General features: G+C 35.8%; 1 protein-coding gene across 1 annotated transcript in view; it reads right to left on the reverse strand.

Annotated features, from left to right (window-relative positions):
• Window positions 1–262: 262 nt before the first annotated feature.
• Window positions 263–26,004, reverse strand: part of LOC127860081 (uncharacterized) — a 123,990-nt gene continuing 98,248 nt past the window's right edge. The window contains exons 45-60 of the mRNA XM_052397875.1: window positions 23,836–23,967; window positions 22,744–22,880; window positions 17,754–17,888; window positions 16,307–16,402; window positions 15,438–15,638; window positions 14,742–14,973; window positions 13,219–13,327; window positions 12,336–12,420; window positions 11,151–11,312; window positions 9,267–9,434; window positions 8,416–8,460; window positions 6,787–6,979; window positions 6,171–6,344; window positions 5,501–5,638; window positions 2,901–3,111; window positions 263–2,643 (exon numbers count right to left, since the gene is read on the reverse strand). Of these exons, the coding sequence (XP_052253835.1) occupies window positions 2,056–2,643; window positions 2,901–3,111; window positions 5,501–5,638; window positions 6,171–6,344; window positions 6,787–6,979; window positions 8,416–8,460; window positions 9,267–9,434; window positions 11,151–11,312; window positions 12,336–12,420; window positions 13,219–13,327; window positions 14,742–14,973; window positions 15,438–15,638; window positions 16,307–16,402; window positions 17,754–17,888; window positions 22,744–22,880; window positions 23,836–23,967 (2,806 nt within the window). The 3' untranslated portion in view covers window positions 263–2,055. The remainder of the gene's footprint in view (window positions 2,644–2,900; window positions 3,112–5,500; window positions 5,639–6,170; window positions 6,345–6,786; window positions 6,980–8,415; window positions 8,461–9,266; window positions 9,435–11,150; window positions 11,313–12,335; window positions 12,421–13,218; window positions 13,328–14,741; window positions 14,974–15,437; window positions 15,639–16,306; window positions 16,403–17,753; window positions 17,889–22,743; window positions 22,881–23,835; window positions 23,968–26,004) is intronic.

Below are 26,004 nucleotides of genomic sequence, written 5' to 3' on the forward strand. Positions count from 1 at the left end.
TTGATGTAGGAACATAATGAAATGACATGCATAATCTCCATATCGCCATCTGTCCATGTTGCAAGTTTCATGAAAAAATATGAAGAACTTAAAGTTATCCCAGAATCCAAAAAAGTGTGACAGACGCACAGAGTGCAAACCATTAGTCCCTCTCCTGTTTCGACGGTAGGGGACTAATTTTAAACTACATTTAAATCAGGTTACAAAATCAATACAACTAATGTACTTGCAACAAATTTGCTATAAAAATCACAGAATCATGGTCATTTTATATTTAATTACGAATCTAAGACATAAGTACATCTATAAAATAAAATACATAACTTTCAGCAATTATCAAACCAATTAATATCAAAACAATATACAGGGTACATATAAAGCAGATATTTAAGACTGAACCCAGTGCTCAAATCTTAACAACGTTAAAAGGTAATAATTGTTTATTTACATAAAAGCATAAAATAAAACTTGTTTCATGAAAAAAATTCCATTGAAAATTTGTTTACACATCAAAGAATTTTATACATTTTCAAAATAAATTTTACTACAAACTCTATATGCACTCATTCAATAATCTGTATACGAAAAGTTTGTGGATATTCGAGCCATGATGGTTTTATTTGTAGTTATAGAGTTTAGAACATATCCAAATAGGTCAAGGTCAGCATAAGTGTTCCAATATTAATACGCTGCTGTGAGAGCCATAATTTTACCTTTCTTTCACTGACCTAGTGTGTTTCAATGGCAAAATTAATATTTATTTTTTTAGGAAAAAATTGTCTATGTGTATCAGATGAAATGCAATACATTCTATTACATGGGTTATGATATAAATTCAAAATGAAAACAATTAATACCAAAACATACCACAACTTTTTTCTAAAAAAGAATATTTTCCATCCCCACCTAAAAATTATGTGAACCCACAAGATTATAGGACTTAATGGCGTTTAACACCTGAATAGTTTTCTACAAAAGATCAATTGCATGCAAAGAAATTCATTCCTATTGCCAAACAAGAGCTTAATTACTCACTGCTATTATTCAGTTTGAACAGTATTTAATACCAATTTGGTTCTTGAACTGTTTGATGAGACAGTTGATTCCACAAATTATAAAATAAAATACTGTTTTACTGTAATCGTTTTACGTACAAGTCATTATGTTTATATGTATTCCCATATTGAATGCCATGGTATTCACCTGATTCTGAGGTGCATATCAAACAAAGCTTATTCAGAAAAGCCTTTTTAAACCATATTTCTGCCTCTCCGCAGGTGCATCTTGTGTAATTTAATTAGTACATATTGCTAGAATATCATTAATAACACAAATCACCATATAACCAATGTTTATTGTAATAGTGGACTACTCCACAGAAAGCCAAAAATGTTATACATGCTTTGCTTATTCTAGACTTCAGTTGTAAGTCCCTCGTGCAGATATGGTAACAAATATGACCAAATATCACATATAAGGTATATCACAAAAGTACAAATAACAATTATAAAATAAGTACCTACTAACACAAAAAAAAGAACTAAACTTAACAAGTACTGTTAGTTGTAAATCAAAACATAACAAAACAAAGAGTTAACATTGTCTAAAAGAATGAGACATACAGACAAACAAACACTTATAAATAAAATCCATTTTACCCAAAACTATATACCGGTAATATTATATTAAAAAAAATAAAGAAACAAAAAAAATCTGATTGTTACAAATAAATTATAGTGCATGACAAAACACAAATATTTAGTTAACTAAGAAATAGCCCATTTCAATTATTCCAAGCCCAAATGGGTCAGGGTAAAACATAAGAGATTAGGTGATAATTGTGTAGCAAGTTACTGTTATTGGATGAAATCTACTTAACCTGTCACTAAAGGACGGCTTGACAAGACAATCAAAATATGCCTCCCACTTTAAAATACTAAGGGCATAAACAATGTATTTTTTCGACACTTTACTCAAAAGTAAATCTATGCACATGGTAAAAAATGCAAACTGATATGGCAACTACACTTCAGACAACCTAAAGCAGAACAATTCTTATGCTAAATCATCGTCTGACTCCACTTGGATCCTCCTGATGTTGAAGGGAGCCTGCACTTCAGGTTCACCAAAATAATTTCCTGAGTAGCTCAATCTTGGCTCCTCCTCCCTTTGATTCTTGGACTTCTTGGACGTCCCTTTCTCTTCAAACTGTTCATCGTCATCATCGTATGATTTTGACCTTCTTTGGTCACGTGACCTTTGAGAGTCGCGGAATGACCTCTTCTCTTGTTCATCATGTGACCTTGACCTGTCTCCTTCTGTTGACATGCGCATTTCCTGTGTGTCTCCCTTGTAATCTCTTGAGGAACTTAATCTTGGCTCTTCCTCTTCCCTTTGCCTCCTTGACTTTTTTTTGGACCTCTTTGGGGAGGTTTTCTCCTCATACTGTTCTTCAAGGACATCATCATATGATCTTGACCTACCTTCGTCACGTGACCTTTGAGAGTGGCGAGATGACCTCTTCTCTGGCTCGTCATGTGACCTTGACCTGTCACCATCTTTTGACCTGTGCGATGACCATGGCTCACGTTCTTGCTTTTCAGGGGACTGACGCAAGAAAGCAGAATACTGTTCTGGTCCAATCTGAAATGATCATACAATAATGATACCCATAAATGCCGCATACAACAAGAGTGCATTACATTAGGAAGAATGTAGTTACACGGATCTATAATATGCACGTATACATTCAATTTGGTGCAGTGGTGTAAAAGTGTTATGTTAAGTGACTTCCATGACTTTAATAAAATACTTTTAAAAAGCAGAGAACTCTCCAAATAAACTAACAAAAACAAGCATAAATTTTGTTTGCAGTAAAAAAAAACTACAGAACAACCAACCTGGGTTCTGCTTTGCTCAAGTGCAGAAGACGGCCTCAGTACAGTGTTGCTAGGCGGGGTAGACTTTAGTTTCTGTGGCAATGGGGCCAGGGCTTTGGGCATGGAAATTCTCATCTCAGTCGTCTCCATTTCATCTTTCTCACCTCTATGGCGACGGGACCTGCGCTCACCAGATTTGGACTTGCGCTTCTTTCTCGACTTCTTTGGTTGACTAGGGGAGGAAAAATATGGAGTGATACAATTTCAAGCCATTAGTTTGGTAAATGCAACAACCAGTAGGAAGGCTCTGTGTATACAGTATAGCCTTCAAACATTAGGGGTTATCACAGTTGAGATTTTTTTCAAAGTAAATCAATTTATATTTTCCAAATTTAATCGATTACATAAATTATATTTGCATCTGATAATGGATAATATTAAACAATGAAAAGAACAACATTTAAATTAATCTGCAGATTAACCTTCTGCTTGAAATTCTTTCAAACATGCTGTCACTCAAGTCACAAAGGCAAACTAAACAGAAAGTCTATGAACATGAAGAACATGAATATTACTAATAGAAGATGAATTGACCTTGGGATTGGGTAGTCATGTTTTTACAGTGGTCATAAAATATTAAAATTGAAATGGAAAAATTGTGAAAACAGTCATTATTAGTGGATACAGTATAATTGGAGGTAAATTACAACTGCATTCTTAAAACAGTGCCTTTTTAAGTATGTAATCATATTTGTACTACACAACAATGAAATAAAACGTAAAGCTGTATCCTCCCCAAAATTATTTCGGCCTTGAAGTGATTACTTTTCATTTGAGCCTGCACGACTGACTAATGACTTGTGGACTTTTCAATGGGTTTGCAAGATATGAGGGAGAGAATCATTGAAGGCTAAATTATTGACTTTGATCTTGAGCCAGCTTGATTTACCTATGCCTTCTACAAATTGTATAAGTGACCTTGAGACAGCCTGATTTACCTATGCCTTCTACAAATTGTATAAGTGACCTTGAGACAGCCTGATTTACCTATGCCTTCTACATATTGTATAAGTGACCTTGAGTCAGTGTGATTTACAAATGCCTTCTACAAATTGTACAAGTCACCTTATGCCAACGTGATTAACCTATAACTTCTGTAAACTGTATAAGTGACCTTGAGCAAGCATGATTTACCTATGCCTTCTACTTGACCTTGAGGCAGTGTGATTTACTGAGCCAGCATGGTAACCAATGCTGTCTAAAACTTGAACAAGTGACCTTAACATTGTAGCTAAGTTACAAAATGTATACTTATCAAAGTGTATAGAATATGCAAAGCAAACACAAACATAGAGACTAAAAAATTCAACCTTGAAGCATAACCTTCAAGTGCAACCTTGATATTGATCTTGAGCCTAGCATGACTGGCTCAATCCTTTTACAAAATGTCTAAATAACCTGAACAGTGTGGCCAAGTTTTATTTATATCTTTAAATGTGCATAGGAGATATGGAGAGTAAAAAAAATGGAAGGTCAACATTTGATAATAAAATGTGACCTTGATCCAAAATGACTGACTCATTCCTTCTGCACATTATCTCAATATGTTTAACATTTTAGTGATGTTTCATGTAACTAACGCCAAGGGTATAGGAACTAGACAAGTATAGCAGACCAAGCAACATCATGATATAAGGAATACATGATAACAAGAGAGCAAGTATGAATGAAACAACAGCAAAGGTAATAGAAACCCTAAACAAAAACATCCCGTAGCTTCAACTTAAAGAAGATGATACGGATATTCCACATAGAATTGGTGCTTTAGACAAAAGAAACCCAGACCCATCATTGCAAAACATGTCTCTGAAATAAAAGCAAATGCAAAGTGAAAAACACGTGCAAAAACAGAAGTTATCTATCTTCACATCTCATCACATCATAAATTTGAATGGCATGTATTTTTTAATAAAGACACACTGTTACCTCAACTTGGTATTGTGACGCCGTCTGCTATAATAATGTAATCAAATTAATGCATTAAGTGACCCAAGTGTAGTACAACTTCTGGATAGAAATGCCATGGCCAATTAAGTAACAAACACATCAGCATCATGGAATTCATGAACTGCTACACTTAACCCGTAAAAAAGTAAAAGGCAAACCAGAAGACAGCTACATCACCAGTCAAGAATCTGTTGACCTTGAAATGGTGACCTTGATTTTTAGGCAGTGCTATTGACTCACAACTTGTGCACAGATTATTAATGACATTAACTGTTAAAGTGTCTAGCAGATATGAAATAACTTATTTAAAATGTAGGCTTTTTTGTTTGTTTCACTACTCATGTAGCCATTGAAATATATCCCAGACATTGCCATTTCACCACCAGATAGTTAAATACATGTCTATGTAACATGTATGAATGGCTGTAAGAACATACCATCATTGTGTTCTTGCATATATTGAATATAATTAATGCATAATTAAATTCAATAATGCATAAACAATACATTAACTTATTAACATTATATATACATTTTTGTTTTCATGGAACAAACATACAACATTTTTTTCAATAACTAGATCAGTGACACATCATTGTCATAGAGAAGCTTACTTGTACATGTTCTCCTCATCCTCCAGGTGCTCTGATGCCCGCGGTGACGAGGTCATGACAGGGTTGGCCCGCGCAGAATTGGGCAACGACAAGGTGACACTGTCCCCACCATTTAAGTAATGAGACTTTTTCAAAACACTGCAAAAACAGTGGAATGTTGACAGATATTATTTTCTTACAAGAAGTCGGGTGTTGTAAAGTTGAATGTTAATACTTGAATATGGCTGAACACTTAATACTTTGAAAGCTCTTATTTTAAAATGTTCGTGTAAGCCCAATGAACGTTTTTCATCTGTAAGTTAACAATCTAGTGTAATGTATAAATACTGTATTACAAGAGAATTTTTTTTAAGATTTGCCATATATTACTATGCATTGTGAACAATCAAATAAAGTCTTTCATTTGAATAAGTGCATTATATATTTAAGGCATTTTAATATCATTTGCCATGAGCTCAAGACAGTTGTACAACAATAGGAGTTATGGATATGGTGTACATCTAGAAGCTGAGAAGTTATGCGTTCTAACCCCACTGCAACACACTTTAGGACTCCTCAAAAGAGACTAAGTACTCATTCTACCCTGTAAATGTATTCGGGAGCGTTGACAATAAAATTAAGGCTTTCAATGCAATTGAGTTAAATAAAAAGGTTTAAACAAAACTACTACCGCCAGCTGCCGTTTTGTTTCTGAGGTATGTGCACTGAGATGTCAGTCCTCACAGACCCAGTCTCGTCAGACATCTGGGGTTCCATGATGGGGAACTTGTCCACTGACTTGCCATTCCTCTCTCTGGCCTCTTTCAGATTGTAGTTAATGAACTGCATCTCAGGCTGACCATACCTGGATGGAGAATTGTCGTTACATGTTTTATTTTTTGCTTTCCTGTGTTTTAAAGAGATATATCAGTGATTCAAAATTGACAATTCCCTGTTTCCAATTGTGAAAAGTTACATTGAAAATTATTTTCATTTTATTTACAGAATTTCTTATATCATTATAGTTTTTGGAGTTTAATTGTTTTCTATAAGAAATCTTAAACCACTTGCCAACTATCATGGTTAAGGCTTTTTTAGTCTTAATAAAGTAATTTTTATCAAACCTTAATCAATGATTATCTTTTCTTCAGTCTTAACATCAAAAGACTTAAAATCATATAAAAAAGACACCATGTTTACCAAAACAGCCATACATGTAAAGGAAAAATTATGTTATAAAGTTGTTCAAATAGAAACAGATACCCAATTTTTTTAAATCGCGTCACCACAAAATTCAATGTTCATACTTTTGAGCATGGTATCCATCTTTAATGGCAGGGGAGATAAGTGGTTTCTTTTTGAAGCAAGGGAGGATATCCCGTAGACAGCAGAAGCACAGAATGAGGATGATGATGAGCACAAACAGCAGCACCCCTATCACTATGGCAACTATCTCACCAGTCCCCAGACTCGTGCCTTCAGAAGACTCGCCGGCAACCGCTTAAAACAATATGTACGCATCATGTGGGATGAACATTAAACATATTGCAACTAGTAACGTTGACTACAAGTAATTTGGAAAGAGTTTACATGTACTTTAAAAAGGTTTGCAACTATTTAACACATCATGCAACCAATTGCAGCTAGTTTACACATACTACAGTCTGCCACGAGTTACCACATACTACCTAGTACCACATTTTGCATCAGCTGTGCTTAACATGTTTTATTAACATTCTGCAACTTGTTCACATTTATTAAGAATGAATCACAAACTTGGAACTAATTTACATGGGCCATCAGCCTTTTGAAAGTAGTTAACATTTTAATGAACATTTTTCTTGTTTTGACATGTACCATTAACTCGCAACTAGTTTACATGAACCATAAACATTTTGAAATTTGTATACATTTCCCATTTATGTTTTGTCATTGTTTACATGTTCCTTGAACAATATGCAAATTGTTTACTCATGCAATTAACGCTTTCTTCGTTTTTATTATAAAGCATCAAAATATTGAAACAATGATTTTGATAGTTAGAGAACAATAGATATTTCTGCACTGTATGCTTTATGAAATTATTAGAATTAATAGAACGTTATTTATAGTATTGACATAAATACAGTTTAATTTTCAGCAAAATGCAATTTAAATCATAGGGTAATACATGAATAATGGTTTATAAGAAAATAAGTTTATACCTTTATTTTGACAAACCTTTGATAATTGTACATTAGCAACATTTTAAGTGCATATCAAATGTCATGTTCAATCTTTCTTTACAGTTTTCAACATGTGCAAAAATCATATGAATGTTTGTTTCACTTGTGTTTGAGATTACTTTTTTAATGATATTGTAACATTATCAAGTAATTTGTACTTGTAGGATAAATGGTAAATAAAACATAGGACTCGAAACTACACAAACATATTAACTAGCATGTAATATCTTTTTTAAATTGCATAATTAACTAAGGAAGATAATAGGTAGGCACACTCTGGCAAAAAATACTAAGACACGAGGTCAAATAAAAATACTGTTTTAGTTAAGAGTTGGTTAAGGTGTTACACATAAACAAATTTGTCTTCTTTGGGTTGTTTTTTGCTTAAATTGGACAATTACTGCTGATGCGAAAACAGAAGTGCTCCATATGCCCAGGAACAAATTTGCATATTGATTAATACATGTGTCAAGTTTCATATTTAAGCAGACAAATATTTTGAGGAACAAAAGACCAAATAAAGCAATTACTTTGTTTTAAGTATGAGAACATTTTACATGTAACATAATTGTGTAGCAGATTTATCACTTGGAGAAAATTTTACTTTTTACAAAAATACAACAGCAAGACATATGCATATACAATAAATTTAATTGATTTTAATTCCATCCAGATGCACATATAGTAAGTGAGAATGTATATCAAACTTACGGGGGTCAATGTTAGGGGCTGGCGTGGTGGTAAATGCAGATGTCGCTGAAAGAAATCCACAACAATACAATAACATTTACTTAAAGCACAATTTTAAAAAAAAATTGGATCACTTTTGTTTTATTTTAAACAATCCTCAAACAAATCATTTTCAGTGAATGCTTAGTATAATATAAAGAGTCTTCTTAACGTAAACCCTATAGGATAAACAGTACAACTTTTTCTTAATAATTCATGATGTTACATACTGGTACATGTATATTCATCATGAAAAAGGTCTCATAAAGGACCTTTGTATCTCATAAGGTTGCATTACTGCTGTTATGGAGTCATTGATATCAGTGTTTTTGTTTTTACGAAAATGGCAATTTCAATGTGGCACTTTCTGACTAGAGAGAATTTATGTCTAAAAGAAACTTAATGAATTTGAAAATACTATAAAAGTGGAATGTGTTGTCCCAATTAAACCTGCAAAAAGGTTTTTAAACTTTCATATGGAGTGCGTGAGTATTATTGTGAATGCAGTCATTTCTTTAACAGCCCATTTTTCGCACAACACGCCTCATTGCGATAAAACCGCAACAGATATGTTGACAAAAATTATAAGGCCCTAGCTCTGTGAAAACAGGGTTAAATGCATAAAGTATTCACAGGCTAATCAGGGTTCACAGTTTATGCTTTTATTTTATTTTTCAGCTAAATCGAGTCTTCTCATAGCAAAAATCCAGTGTAGGCGAAAGGTGTCTTCCTTGATTAGTTTGTCAGGACTGCACAGGCTAATATGGGACATGACTCACATGCATTAAACCCAGTTGTCTCAGAGCAGATCATATCTACACAAGAGAACTCACGTTTGCAGTCGGTGGAGCTAACAGCCCCCAGTATCCCAGTAGTGAGGGGTTTAGTGCATGGTTTGCATGTGAACTGTCCCACCTCGTCCTGGTAGAACCCCACTGGGCACTCAACACAGGTCCGGACCAGGTTGGATGTGTTGAAGTATGTACCCACCCTGCACTTTTCTATGAAACAAAAAAGTAAACAATAAATAAGATTTGATGTGTTGAAGTAGGAACACACCCTGCACTTCTATGAAATGAAAAACTACAAGAACTGTTGAATGTGTTAAAGTAAGTACCCACAAGTTCCCACCTTGCAATTTTCTATGATTAAAAAAAAGATTAATAATACATCAAAGAAAAAAAACTTTTATGTGAATAAAAAAAAAATCCCAATGCAGAACTTAAACGTTTTATGGTTTGGTCAATCATTGATAATATAGAATGATATATGAAGAAAAAACAAATGATAATATAGAATGATATATGAAGAAAAAGCAAACTAATATATGTGAATTTAATAAAAAGTCCTTTAATACAAATCATAAGACAGAAATTAAATCTTGTCAGCTTGTTCATGCATGTTCAAAATCATATATAAATATTAACTAAACTACAGGAAAGCAAAAATAAAGATTCAACTCTCCATAAAACTTTGAATGGCTGAATTTTAACATTAAATTAATTGACCCAGTGTCTTAGTAACTCAAAACACTGAATACCATAGCATCCCACATAAAACATGGCTAATAGTTAAAACTAATAGATGAACATTCAGTGCGGCAGTTTTTTAATGGGTTTTAAGTCCTTAAATGCCTAAGGCTGCTCTATGTGATGATTCCAGGTCACGGCTTTTTAAATTGTAAATTGAAATACAGCAATGGAAATGTGTTATCCTTTTATTTAAAGCATGAATTCTCTTATAATTTTAAAGTAGTTTTGAGAAGTCAAACATATGATTATCATGTTTACTATGTAATGTTGTGTCTTGGGTTATTTATTTATAAACACCTTTGGTGTCAGAGGAGGCTTTTAGTCAGTCATCATTCTTTTTAATTTCTACATTAATTTGTGTTATAATATAAACTGTTAGTTTTTAATCTTAGTGCCTTAAATAGGATTATTTGTGAGCTCTTTTTGGCGATTCATATCACAATGGTTTTTGTAATTATCATGTGATTTTCACTTTTGCCCCAACAAGGGTTTAAAGTCAGATTCAGAGCAGGTTTCAGGAAAAAGCCCCATTTCAACAGGCAACCTGGTTCTCTTAAGTACCCATAGTAAAGAACAAATACACTGCTACTCGTTTTAACTTAGAATGACAGATCTTAAAGGCTTTGGCTCATTGGTTTGGAATCACGTGTATCTATATACACAAGCTCACAATAATGATAAATGTCATTGAAGCACCACAATTGTTGAATTTGGCAACTATAACAGATAAAAAGGTTGTTACAATTTTTCAGAAACTCAGTAATTTCTAACTACAGTACAGAAGAAACTGCATTATTTCTCTACATATATGAATAATTGCGCCTCATCCTGGAAAAATGGGTCTTAATGCATGTGCGTAAAGTGTTTTCACCGATTAGCCTGTGCAGTCCACACAGGCTTATCAGGGAGCACACTTTCCGCTTTTTCATTCCCAGGAAGTATCTTCTTAACAAACACCCAATGTTATCAGAAAGTGTTGTCCCTCAGATAAGCCTGTGTGGACTGCACAGGCTAATCAGGGACAACACTTTACACACAAGCATGTAGCCAAGTTTCCCAGAACAAGGCTCATTAGGTGAACATTCTTTGAAAGCTCGCCTTTGCATTATTTGACAGAGGAATCTTCACAGAGGAATGTATTTCTCTACATATATGAATAATGGTAAACATTTATTGTAAGCTCACCTTCGCAGTAGTTGACAGAGGAAGCCCCCGTGCCCTCTGTGGTGAGGCCGGGCTGGCAGGGTACACACAAGTCTCCCTGTGACCCCTCCTTGTACTGACCCACTGAGCATCGGACACACGTCTTGATGCCTGAGCTGTACTCAGTGCCTGGCCCGCAGCCCACTGAATTTGTTTGGGAAGGGAGTTATAACTTAACCCTTTACCACTAAGAAACACATTTTGATGCATTTGGTGTCTCTTAGAAAAAAAAAATTAAATTTTTAAGACCTATATCCCCAGATTCAAGTTTTACAGGCTTTATTTCCAACCCAAAGATACTGAGGAGCTGCAAACAGCATTAAACCACAGCAGACTGCCAGTTACTCGCAGACTCTTCTGGTTTTAAGCTGGTTGCGTATAGCCTTTTTTATGCTGCTTCTGAGCGGCAAAGGTTTAATGAATAGTCTCTTAAAAAGTCCGTCAGCACTTGAACAAAGCCATTTAAACTGAATGAAATGTATGAAATGAAAATCAATAGGGGCCATCTGCTAGTCATGATCAATGTACCTATGAAGTTTCATGATCCTAGGCCTAAGCGTTCTTGAGTTATCATCCGGAAACCATCTGGTGGACGGACCGACCGACGGATCGACAGACCGACCGACATGTTCAAAACAATATACCCCCTCTTCTTCGAAGGGGGGCATAATAATAAAAAATACTGGCTGAAAAAAAGTCTGGTAAGTACATATTTGTAATTTAGTGTAAGTATATTGACATTAGGCATGTAAGAGTTAAGAGATTACCAAACCTTGCAGCAATTTTTGGTTTTGGGACTTCTGCACAGACTGAATGGTTATTTTTCATTTATGTGAAATTTATTATTTTGATGCATAAGGAAGTGTTTTAGGGACATTTTATTTTGTTGCCTTTTCTTGTTTTTCCATTAAATACTGTTCTTAAAATAAATGGACTTCATTATAAAATTATTACAAAACTACCATCAGTACAGTGAAAACATTAAATATGTTAACACATTTTCGTGATTTCAACAAACCAATGTAAAAACCAGATGGCACATACCAGTATTCAAAAATATTTCAAAAACTCATACATTTGTAAACATTACTTCAACTCAAACAAATGCGCATACAAATATTGTCAGACAAGACAAGTGCTATTGTTAATCCTTTGCTGTATACATACCACATTGGCCAGAGGCTACCATCAACCCAGACCCACATTCCTCCACAGCTGATACAGAGAAGGTTGTCAGGTCAGGGGTCACAGTCTGTAATGGTCACCATGACAACAATAGGTCAATGACGAAATTCTGTATGGTATTTTCATTTGATACTTACACAATTGTAGTTTCTGTTCTTGCTACTGTACACATCCTGTTCAAATTGAGGTCCCAAACCCTCTCTACATCTACTTGACCTTTTGAATGACCTCAATAATGTCAGGGCACAATTGACAATACCATGTTGAAGACCAGAGGTAAACAGGTTACTATGATACTATTGTGTCTATTTTCGGAATAAAACTGTTCAGTGTTGTTTGACACCACGTAAAACTTTCCATACAATAAAAGCAAGGCAAAACCGCTCTGTGAAAAGGAGTTTTAATGCATTTGCGTAAAGTGTCGTCCCAGATTAGCCTATGCAGTCTGCACAGGCTTATCTTGGACGACTCTTTCAGCTTTTATTGTATTTTTCGTTTACAGAAAGTCTCTTCTTAGCAAAAATCCAGTGTAGGTGGATAGTGTTGTCCCTGATTACCCTGTGCGGCCTGCACAGACTAATATGGGTCGAAACTTTGCGCACATGCATTAAACCCCCTTTTCACAGAGCACGGTCGATATGTTCTACACCACAGTGCATTCAATTCTAAAGCATCTGATAATTGTATGTCTATTTTAGCTTCCTTAACTTTCTCATACTTGCATACGTAAAATGAAGTTTCCATATAATCACATCTCAAAGTATTAAACATTTGAACAGAACATTGAGCACAAAAAATACCAAAAATATTAGTATTTAATTATAAATATAGAGTTAAAATAAGCTTAATGTATAAACTTACTTACTGTAGAATTGTTATTTGGGTCAATATATGTAAATGCTTTGAGGTCACCCACAGCGATACGCAGGATGTCTTCTGGTGAATAGGCACTGTTGTTGAAGCTCATTTGTGATCTGTATCATGGAAAGCAAAAAAGTTTAAAGTACGATCACTATATCTGTATCATTGCAATCAGCTTGCATAATAATTTACAAATTGTATAATACAAATATAACAAGAGCACCGCATAACGGGTGCCAACGCTCGGCTGCGGGTGCAGTTTTCAATAAATGAAAGCTTGTCAGATTTTATTTTTTTAAGAGGTCACAGTCACCTTGACCTTAGACCTAGTGACCCAAAAATGGGTGTGGCGTGCAGAACTTATCAAGGTGCAGTTACATATGAAGTTTCAAAGTTGTAGGTGGAAGCACTTTGATTTTAGAGCCAATGTTCAAACGGTTAACAAAATGTTAAGGTTTTAGGACGATGCAGACAGCGGACGACACGATACAAGCTGGCAATGACAATACCTCGGGTTTTCTCCAAAAACAGCCGAGCTAAAAATGAAATGTTTAGGATTAAAAATATTAATAAGTAATTTTACTCAGTGATAAGGTCATGCAGTCTTACCAATAGCAAGGAAGACGTCAATATTTAATCAATATCAATGTCATCCAAATTTTGTGTCACAAAATAATTTTATGAGGAAAAAGAAAACATTCAACTATTCTAAATCCATTGTGTATATAAGGTTGTGGAAAAATCGTGAGTTTTATCACAAACATGACTAAAATGTCCATGCCAATTTGTTAGCTATCTTAAAGGTAAAAATAACACAGGAATGATTGGTTGACTGTGGATGAGCAAGAAGCTGTCATAGACAGTGTACCTCTGCCACAGATGCATTTTTGTCGGAAGGATACAGTAAGAATGTTCAATTGTATTATTTGCTTCTAAAAGGTTTCATATGTAATTTTCAACAAAGAGCAATAATAACTCCTAAAACATAATAAATGCCATCTTGAAACCTTGACAATACTGTATGTATTTTAGCCTTTGCAGATAATTTTGGTGTGAAAATTTGAAGAAAATCATACTTTAGCTCCTGCCTATGTTAAAGGGAACATAACTCAGGAATGAGCATTGAGCATGAAAACAATGTGTCTTTCTCAACTACACTTAAAGGTAATATTACTAATATCAGGATCCCTTGAGTGATGTGGGAGTTGTTTGCTCAACAAACTTATGAATGTTATACTGCTGCCATGCCCATGACAATATTCAAGGGCACATAACTCAGGAACATGAGGATCATCGGGCAAGAACAAAGTACATGTATCTTGAACATCTAAACTTCATGGTGATAACATTTTTATATTTGAATTTTATAGATTAAGAAATATGGAAATAGTTTGCTCCACAAACTTCATATGCAGACAAATCATCCTGCCATTAAACTGACCAAAAGACTCTAACATATGCTCTCTTGAAACTTTCGGGCATATAGTTGTAATTAAAAAGTACTACCACAAATCAAAAGCTACCCACTTTAAGTATCCAAAATCCATCTCAATCGTCACTTGATTCGTCCCATCACACGTGATTGCATTGTTGAATGCCAGGATGCAGGCACCTCCACATAGCTGGTTAGCTCGGTTCAGGCTCCCGCTCAATGCATTTAGAGCAGCGGACCGGTAACCAGCCAACACAGTGGGGCTGCATGGGACACTGGGGGTTGCCAATAGCGACAGTGTCACCTTTTGTGTTAGTGCGCTTGAACCTATATCAAGATATTAGAGTTCAAAATCAGTAAGAGCACACCTCATATGGAGCAATACAGCAATGCTATTCAATTATAAAACTAGTTCATCTGTATTGATTAACAAAGATGAGTCAAGTCAAGTTTTTATCGTAAAAAAGCTAATAGAAAGCAAATTTTATATACAAAATGTATTCAAAATGTATCAAGCATATTATAGATGCAACAATGCTTTTAAAATAGTGATAATTAAACTGCAGCCAGTATAATTGTCCTTATGTAACAAGCTTATTTCTATTTTATACATATTTATAATTATTCAAGGTTTATTATATAAATTATCCTTATAATGGGTTTGGTGTAATTTCATCATTGTTGCTACCATACTTTCCAATTCTTTTTACTAGAGATGAATCCATAGGACCATATGGTAAAATTGTTTCAACTCTAAATAAAATTTTCTAAAACCTTAAAGTGTCTCTTACCTGTACATGTGGGGTAGATGTACTTGGTGTATTTGAAAGCCTCGTCCCACATTCCATACATGCTGCAGGACCGATAGAGCGTGTTGACACCAGCAAGATACAAGTCTGGCACACAGTGGTTGGGACATCGTATTATGTTTGGAACCGACTGGTCACAGTTGTTTGGCAGACTGGGGGTGGTGGTGCTGTTGCATGTAGATCCTAGGAGACAATACAGCAGTGGAAATGATTCCAACGCAAGGGATGTCTAATTCTCATTTTTAAAATAGTTTCTAGAGGCAATTTGGAATATGGACTTCAAATGCAAGGGAAATTAAATACTCATTTTGGAAATAGTTTCAAGAGGCAATATGGCATACGGAATAATTCAAACGCAAGGGAAATTAAAATACTCATGTTTGAAATAGTAGCTAGAGGCAATATGGCATACGGAATGATTCAAATGCAAGGAATGTTTAACACTCATTTTTAAAATAGTTTCTAAAGGCAATATGGCATACAGAATTATTCAAACCCAAGAAAAATTAAATACTCATGTTTGAAAAAGTTGCTAGAGGCAATATGACATGGGAAAGATTCAAACACAAGGAAAATGAAATACTCATTTTTAAAATATTTTCTAGACCCAGGCAATAGAAATCATTTATATTATATTTTTTCTGTAAGAGAAATGATCCTGATAGGTATGCTCGTCATGCATATTGCATGACAAAATATTATTCTGCATTGACATGACCTTAGAAGTTTAAGTTTAATATTCTTTTACCTTAGCAGACTAAGTTAATTCTGTTAAAGTATCATAGCAAAATTTTGTATTAATTTTTATACAATTGTGTCAGCGAAATTGTTGAAGAAAGAATGGAGCATACCTCTGTTGTACAGCCTGAAAGTACACACTGCAGCATTACTGAGAGTGTCAAAGGCTGCATACACAATACCATGCACGCCCCAGTCAAGCTGGGTGTCTGAAATTAAACATGAAATTACATACAAATGGACCAATCAGAAAAAAGTAAATAAAAAAGCTCATCATGATCATGTTGTGCTCAGGTAAGCAACAAAACTAAATATAAGAAGATGTTTTTTTTTGCTTTTTCTATAATTGTTACAAATACTACCATAAATATTGTAGAGCAATAGACTGTGTTTTTTATATTATTAAAAATAAAGTGTGTATGAATTGTACCTAAACCCACACTGAAGGAATCACATGAAAGAAGTTCAAGTGTATAACATTATGCTTCATAGTGACATATAGTAACAAATATTCCCCGACTCTTTGACACATTAAGTATCATAACGTATAAACATTCATGAAATAAAATATAATACATCAAAACAAAAAAACTCCAAAATTACCCCATTCATGAATTTAAATTCTTTAACACTCCAACATAATCCAACAATTTAAAATACAGTAAGAACAAGATGTGTTTGTGAAACACAATGTCCCCCTATATGATGTTTGACCTTGTAGGATGACCTTGACTTTGACCTTTCACCACTCGAAATGTGCAGCTCCTTGAGATACACACGCATTTCAAATATAAAATTGCTAGCTTCAATATTGCAGAAGTGACATAACATGCGCAATTTTGACCCATATATTTGACCTTGAAGGATGACCTTGACCTTTCACCACTCAAAATGTGCAGCTCCATGAGATACACATGCATGCCAAATATCAAGTTGCTATCTTCAATATCGCAAAAGTATTCATAAAATAAGCGATTTGGGCCACATATATTTGACCTCTGACCTTGAAGAATGACCTTGACCTTTCACCACTCAAAATGTGCAGCTCCATGAGATACACATGCATGCCAAATATCACGTTGCTATCTTCAATATCGCAAAAGTATTCATAAAATAAGCGATTTGGGCCACATATATTTGCCCTCTGACCTTGAAGGATGACCTTGACCTTGACCTTTCACCACTCAAAATGTGCAGCTCCATGAGATACACATGCATGCCAAATATCAAGTTGCTATCTTCAATATTGCAAAAGTATTCATAAAATGAGCGATTTTGGCCACATATATTTGACCTTTGACCTTGAAGGATGACCTTGACCTTTCACCACTCAAAATGTGCAGCTTCATGAGATACACATGCATGCCAAATATGAAGTTGCTATCTTCAATATAGCAAAAGTTATTGCAAAATGTTAAAGTTGGCAGACAGACAGACAGACCAACCAACCAACCAACCAACAGACAGGGCAAAAACAATATGTCCCCCACTACTATAGTGGGGGACATAAAAACTCTTCTTGAACCCAAATCAATCCATTCAAAACTTTGAAACACCTACCAGCTTGAACATTCGAGAGAGGTGGTGATATTTCGCTGCCGTTGAATGTGGGTGTTGCCCATGTGGGAGCCTCCAATTGGCTGGTGATTGTCAATATGTCGTCAGGGCAACTAGTCACCGTTGGCAGCCGTACACCTAAATAGTTTCAAATTTGTTAAATCCAAAATATCACACACAAATTAAATGATTATGGTCTACGGTCTACCTTCAACTGGCAAACATTTTATTTGGCACTTATTACATTTGGTCAAGAAAGTATCGCTTTAGAAAAGATAATTCTTTATTTTATGCTTTCCAGTGGTTTATAAAGAAAGATCAGCTATTTAAAACTAATAATTCACTGTTTCGTACAGTGAAAATTAACAGCAACAATCATTGATAATTTTCATTGTTTAACTGTGAAATGATGTTGTTTGTTTATGTTATGACGCCATTGTTTAAGCGTAATTCTCCAGTTTACCAGTTAATACAAAAATAATCATTGGTAAGCATAAAATAAAAATAAAACTTTGTTGGATTCCTATTATTTTGTATGATCACTCATGAATTAAAATCGATATTCCACAAAATCCAACAAATATCCTGTATTTAATTTGTATTTCATAAGACAATTAACCAGTATTGAAAATGAGAAACCAGATCTGTTATTGTTCAACTGCTGGTTGACAAAACAGCAAAAAAAATTGTTGAGAAGCAACATGACTCCACAAACTTTCAATGGACAGAATGGAGCTATTTCATTGTAATGGCTTACTAAAAATTAGCGCGTTAAATTCGGAGACGGATTGCACTTTTGCAACATTTAATGTGGGCAACACATTAGCCTTAAAAATTCATTATATTTTATGAAATAAGAATTTTAAAACAAGAGGGCCAAGATGGCCCTAGTTCGCTCACATGAGAGGAGTCGGTTCATTCAATCTTTACCTAATGTCAAACATGACCTAGATATTGACCAGACAAACATCCTGGTCAAGTTTCATCATTATTGAACCAAAACTCTGGCGTAGGGAGTGTTTTTGTTTTTGTAAGATTTGAAATGGTGACCTATATTTTGAGTTGACCCCCCAAACATCAAACTTTGCTTACAAGGATTTTGTATAATATAATGAAAATTTGGACAATCTAAGGGCAATAATTATGGCATTAATTATGTGATTTTGCTCATCATCAAACTTGACTGAGATCTTTCAGCAACTTTGATAAAGAATGCTTGAGAAATGTGAATGCTAGAGTGTTTACAAACCAAATGTGGACGGACAGCGGACAAAGACCAATCCTAAAACCTCACCTGAGCAATCAGGTGAGCTAAAAAGTGTGTTTCACCAATCTGAGCCATTTTCCAACTTGTCCAAGAAATCAATAAAACCAATGTATTGACTAAGTTTCACGATGATTAGGCAAAAAATGTGACTTCTATAGTGTTCGATCACAAGCTTTCTCTCTATATAGTCACATAAGGAAAACTGCCCCACCCCCCTGGCAGCCATGTTTATTGACCCATCGGGACCATTTGCAAACTCATCTGAGATGTATATAAAACAAATCTATTCACCAAGTTTCATGATGATTGATGATTTTTTAACTATATAAATATAAGAAAACTGCCCCCCCCCCTGGCAGCCATGTTATTCAACTGACCGGAACCACTTTCCAACTCAACTCTCGTATCAAGGAAACAAATGTTCTGACCAAATTTCATGAAAATTGGGCAAAAAATGGGACTTCTAGAGTGTTCACATGTTTTCACTATATACATATAGAGAAAAATGCCCCGCCCACTGGCGGCCATGTTTTTTCACCGATCTGGACCATTTTCTAACTCGTCCGACATATCAATAAAACCAATGTTTTGATTAACTTTCATGATGATTGGGCAAAAATTGTGACTTCTAGAGTGTTTACAAGGTTTCTCTATAGCCATTTAAGGAAAACTGCCCCGCCCACTGGCGGCCATGTTTTTCAATGGACAGGAACCACATTTGAACTCAACCAACATATCATTAACACAGACATATAGACGAAGTTACATGAAGATTGGGCATTAAATGTGACTTCTAAATGTGTTTACAAGCTTTTTCTTTTTTTTTGACCTAGTGACCTAGTTTTTGACCCAACATGACCCAGTTTCAAACTCGATCGATCATGAAGATCGGAAATAAATGTGGCCTCTAGAGTGTTTACGAACAAATGTGGACGGACGGACAACGGACAAAGACCAGTCACAAAAGCTCACCTGAGCTATCAGGTGAGCTAAAAACAAGAGCTGTCACCATAGGATGACAAATGCCCCCTATAAACGCTTTGATAGAAGTTAAAGCATTTTTCAAAACCTAAACGCAGATTTCGAAACCTAAATGCGGAACCTAAGTTCAAGGTCAAGGTCACAGGGGTCAAAATTTGTGTGCGTATGGAAAGGCCTTGTCCATATACACATGCATACCAAATATGAAGGTTATATCTCAAGGGACATAGAAGTTATGAGCATTTTTCGAAACCTAACGCAGATTTCGAAACCTAAACGTGGACCCTAAGTTCAAGGTCAAGGTCACAGGGGAAAAAAAAAGTGTGCGTATGGAAAGGCCTTGTCCATATACACATGCATACCAAATATGAAGGTTATATCTCAAGGGACATAGAAGTTATGAGCATTTTTCGAAACCTAAACGCAGATTTTGAAACCTAAACGCGGATCCTATTTCAAGGTCAAGGTCACAGGGGTAAAAAAAATTGTGCATTTGGAAAGGCCTTGTCCATATACACATGCATACCAAATATGAAGGTTATATCTCAAGGGACATAGAAGTTATGAGCATTTTTAGAAACCTAAACGCAGATTTAGATAGAAAGGTCTTGTCCATATACACATGCATACCAAATATGAAGGTTATATCTCAAGGGACATAGAAGTTATGAGCATTTTTCGAAACCTTAACGCAGATTTCGAAACCTAAACGCGGACCCTAAGTTCAAGGTCAAGGTCACAGGGGTTAAAAATTGTGTGCGTATGGAAATGCCTTGTCCATATACACATGCATACCAAATATGAAGGTTATATCTCAAGGGACATAGAAGTTATGAGCATTTTTCGAAACCTAAACACAGATTTCGAAACCTAAACGCGGACCCTAAGTTCAAGGTCAAGGTCACAGGGGTAAAAAAATTTGTGTGTATGGAAAGGCCTTGTCCATATACACATGCATACCAAATATAAATGTTATATCTCAAGGGACATAGAAGTTATGAGCATTTTTCGAAACCTAAACGCAGATTTTGAAACCTAAACGCGGACCCTAAGTTCAAGGTCAAGGTCAAAGGGCTAAAAAAATGTGTGCGTAAGGAAAGGCCGTGTCCATATACACATGCATACCAAATATGAAAGTTATATCTCAAGGGACATAGAAGTTATGAGCATTTTTGGAAACCTAAATGCAAAGTGTGACGGAAAGAAGGACAGACAGACAGACAGACAGACAGACGGACGGACAGTCCGATCACTATATGCCCCCTTTTCTTCGAAAGGGGGCTCAAAAACATCCAACCTCGAATAACAATTAACACATAAATGAAACACAACTACACTGTATTATTATGAAAACATTAATAATCAAAGGGGAGTAACTACTGTATTCTTAAATGCAATATTTAGAAGAGTTGTCTCACATGTTACATGACATTAATTCATGATTGTTTGCAAGCCTTTTTACTATATAAATATAAGGAAAACTGCCATGTCCCCCTGGCAACCATGTTTTTCAACAGACCGGAACCATTTTCAAACTTAACTCACGTACTTAGGAAACAAAAGTTCTGACAAAATTTCATGAAAATTGAGCCAAAAATGTGACTTCTAGAGTGTTGACATGTTTTCACTATATACATATAGAGAAAAATGCCCCGCCCACTGGCGGCCATTTTTTTTCACCGATCTGGACCATTTTCGAACTCGTCCGAGAAATCAATAAAACCAATGTTTTGACCAACTTTCATGATGATTGGGCAAAAATTGTGACTTCCAGAGTGTTTACAAGGTTTCTCTATAGCCAAATAAGGAAAACTGCCCCGCCCACTGGCGGCCATGTTTTTCAACGGACCGGAACCACTTTTGAACTCAACCAACATATCATTAAGAAAAACATTTTGACAAAGTTACATGAAGATTGGGCATGAAATGTGACTTCTACAGTGTTTACAAGTTTTTTCTTTTTTTGACCTAGTGACCTAGTTTTTGACCTGGCACGACCCAGTTTCGAACTCGACCGAGATTTCATTTGAAGGAAGCTTCTGACCAAGTTTCATGAAGATTGGAAATAAATGTGGCCTCTAGAGTGTTTACGAACAAATTTTAACAGACGGACAGACATACGACGGACAAAGACCGGTCACAAAAGCTCACCTGAGCAATCAGGTGAGCTAAAAAGATAAGTAAACAATAATATATGGAGTCAGTGTGGTTTGTTATTTTGGTCATCTTTCTGCTTTGGTCCCATTTTCAAAAAGTATTCATTTTCCCAAATTACAGCCCACAATGTTCAATTAAAATTTTCCAAGAAAACAAATGCATCATCAATTTCATCTCTGTATTCAGCTCTATGAGTTTAACCTTAGTAAATATGTTATTGATAACACTTGTATTCCCAATTTTAGAGTGCTCATTAGTAAAAACAACCAACACAAATATCCCATATGCAGTAAAAATTATCAGAGCTTTCCCAATCCAACAGTCCCCAGCCCCATGCCCATAAGGGTAAAAAAACACTGACAACATTTGAAAATTGAATGAAAAATAATACTGACCATATTCTTGTTTAACTTTCTAAAAATCATTAAAACAAAGAAAAAAATCCTTAAAAGCTATAGGATGTTAAAATTGCTTGACTTCTCCCTATCCAAAGGGCCTAAGCCCCATGCCCTCGAGGGTTAAAAAATGACAACAAATCAAAAAGCAAAAAAACAACAAGAAACATTAATTAAAAGCTATGGGATGTACCTTTGGCAAAAGTATGGCAGGCATTGTCCCCAGGAAGGCACCTCTCAAAATTGAGCCTCAGTTCACTGTTATAATCTACTGGGTACATCAACATCAGGCTACGTTCTTGCCGAAGGATGTTGGTGGGTGCGGCAGTCCTGACGAACAAATCAATTTGAGCAGCGTTCTGAGAAAACAGGTCTTAATGCATGTGTGTAGAGTAGTCCAGATTAGCTTGTGCAGTCCACACCAGCTTATAAGGGACAACACTTTTCACAGGAAATGGATTTTAGCTTAAAAGATACTTTCTTTTTACAAAAACTATGATAAAAGTGGAAAGTGTCGTCCCAGATTAGCCTGTAAAGTCCACACAGGCTTATAAGGGACAACACTTTCGGTCTGAACTGGATTTTAAGTAAAAATGACTTTCTTTAAATGAAATCTACAATCAAAGCAAAAAGTAGTGTCCCTTATTAGCCTGTGCAGACTTCACAGGCTAATCTGTGACACCACTATGTACATGCATTGAACACTGTTTGCCTACAGCAAGGCTCATTTATATTTTACAAGAATGCTTATTTCTTCTGTATTTCTTACATATTTGTTCTGTATTAATTACTTCTTTGGAGGAAATGTTGCCTATTAACCATGAAATCCCTAACAATCTGTCATGAATTCAAGAATCCCAAACATTTATTTGATCGTCTCTTTTTTATTCTCACCCTATTTGTTTGTCATATTTTCTGCAATTCTTATCTGATATAAGGGTGTGGCCTATAAATCAAGCACATTGCACATGTGTCGTTAACAGAATATTAACTAAATCATTTTTACATAACATGTTGAAAAGATATATTGCCAATTGTTTATTGATGATTAGAAATCATTAAATGTATAAATTCATGGGATGATGAAGTGTGATAGAGGTATAAAAGATTACATGAGGAACATGAACAGATAACTTTATACAAAAACTTCTAATATATATATATATAATTGTTACAAAACATAAATTTTCAATTAAATAATTGTGTTTTCAAGATCTATTATTTAAGCTGCGGGCAATGTGAGAGCTCATGTTTTTAAGAATTTAGCACTAAATAAATTGACTACCTTTTATACAAGTTCTGGACATTAACGGATGCATCGTTGCTGACAACAAGTCGTGATATACGCCCCTCAAAGCTCGTCTGTGGTCGACTGGTACCAGTCACTGGGTCAAAGTCACCAAACACAACAAATCCCCTGTAAACATATTCAAAGTGATTACTGCTAAACACACGCTGATTTAACACGTGAAATGTGTACGACGTGATATCGGATGATTGTAAAGTATGTTAAATGATCAAGTGGTAAAAATAATTTAATCGTATGATCAACAGGTTGGAATTCAGGTATTTGTTACATAAAAATGTACTGCAAAGAACCAGTTTTCATCTTCTGCGATAGGAAAAATGCAAATCATATACAAGTATGTTCAAAATTAGAGCCACAACAATATTATAGACATGCATCAATATCTATCAACAATTTGTGTGACCATGACTACGATAGAACTATGCTGATAGGTTGTTTCAAAAGGTATAAATGCATTTAAATCATTGGCCAAATCATGTCAAGCACCTAAATTCAAAATGCAAGCTTTCATATAAAAAGATGACTTGAAACAGAAAGGCTTTTTTTGTACAAGTACGTTTCATAACAGTATGTAGCAGGGTATAAAACGTATCATGCATAAGTTTGAATAGGCAGAAAGTCACTAAGCATTGGAACCTCACTCTATGAAAACAAGATAAATGCATGTGTGTAGAGTATTCTCTCAGTTTAGCCTTTGCAGTCCACACAAACTAATCAGGGACAACACTTTCTCTCCCAGTTCAACCTTTGCAGTCCACACAAACTAATCAGGGACAACACTTTCTCTCCCAGTTCAACCTTTGCAGTCCACACAAAGGACAACAGGGACAACACTTTCTCTCCCAGTTCAACCTTTGCAGTCCACACAAAGGACAACAGGGACAACACTTTCTCTCCCAGTTCAACCTTTGCAGCCCACACAAAGGACAACAGGGACAACACTTTCTCTCCCAGTTCAACCTTTGCAGTCCACACAAAGGACAACAGGGACAACACTTTCTCTCCCAGTTCAGCCTTTGCAGTCCACATAGACTAATCTGGGACAACACTTTCTCTCCCAGTTCAACCTTTGCAGTCCACAGAGACTAATCAGGGACAACACTTGCTCTCCCAGTTCAACCTTTGCAGTCCACACAAAGGAAAACAGGGACAACACTTTCTCTCTCAGTTCAGCCTTTGCAGTCCACAGAGACTAATCAGGGACAACACTTTCTCTCCCAGTTCAACCTTTGCAGCCCACACAAAGGACAACAGGGACAACACTTTCTCTCCCAGTTCAACCTTTGCAGCCCACACAAAGGACAACAGGGACAACACTTTCTCTCCCAGTTCAACCTTTGCAGTCCACAGAGACTAATCAGGGACAACACTTCCTCTCCCAGTTCAACCTTTGCAGTCCACAGAGACTAATCAGGGATAACACTTTCTCTCCCAGTTCAACCTTTGCAGCCCACACAAAGGACAACAGGGACAACACTTTCTCTCCCAGTTCAGCCTTTGCAGTCCACAGAGACTAACCAGGGACAACACTTTCTCTCCCAGTTCAACCTTTGCAGTCCACAGAGACTAATCAGGGATAACACTTTCTCTCCCAGTTCAGCCTTTGCAGTCCACAGAGACTAATCAGGGACAACACTTTCTCTCCCAGTTCAGCCTTTGCAGTCCACAGAGACTAACCAGGGACAACACTTTCTCTCCCAGTTCAACCTTTGCAGTCCACAGAGACTAATCAGGGACAACACTTTCTCTCCCAGTTCAGCCTTTGCAGTCCACACAAAGGACAACAGGGACAACACTTTCTCTCTCAGTTCAACCTTTGCAGTCCACATAGACTAATCAGGGACAACACTTTCTCTCCCAGTTCAACCTTTGCAGTCCACAGAGACTAATCAGGGACAACACTTTCTCTCCCAGTTCAACCTTTGCAGTACGCAGAGACTAATCAGGGACAACACTTTCTCTCCCAGTTCAACCTTTGCAGTCCACAGAGACTAATCAGGGACAACACTTTCTCTCCCAGTTCAGGTTTTGCAGTCCACAGAGACTAATAAGGGACAACACTTTCTCTCCCAGTTCAACCTTTGCAGTCCACAGAGACTAATCAGGGACAACACTTTCTCTCCCAGTTCAGCCTTTGCAGTCCAC

This window comes from Dreissena polymorpha, chromosome 1 (assembly GCF_020536995.1).
Source record: "Dreissena polymorpha isolate Duluth1 chromosome 1, UMN_Dpol_1.0, whole genome shotgun sequence".
Lineage (NCBI taxonomy): Eukaryota > Metazoa > Mollusca > Bivalvia > Myida > Dreissenidae > Dreissena > Dreissena polymorpha.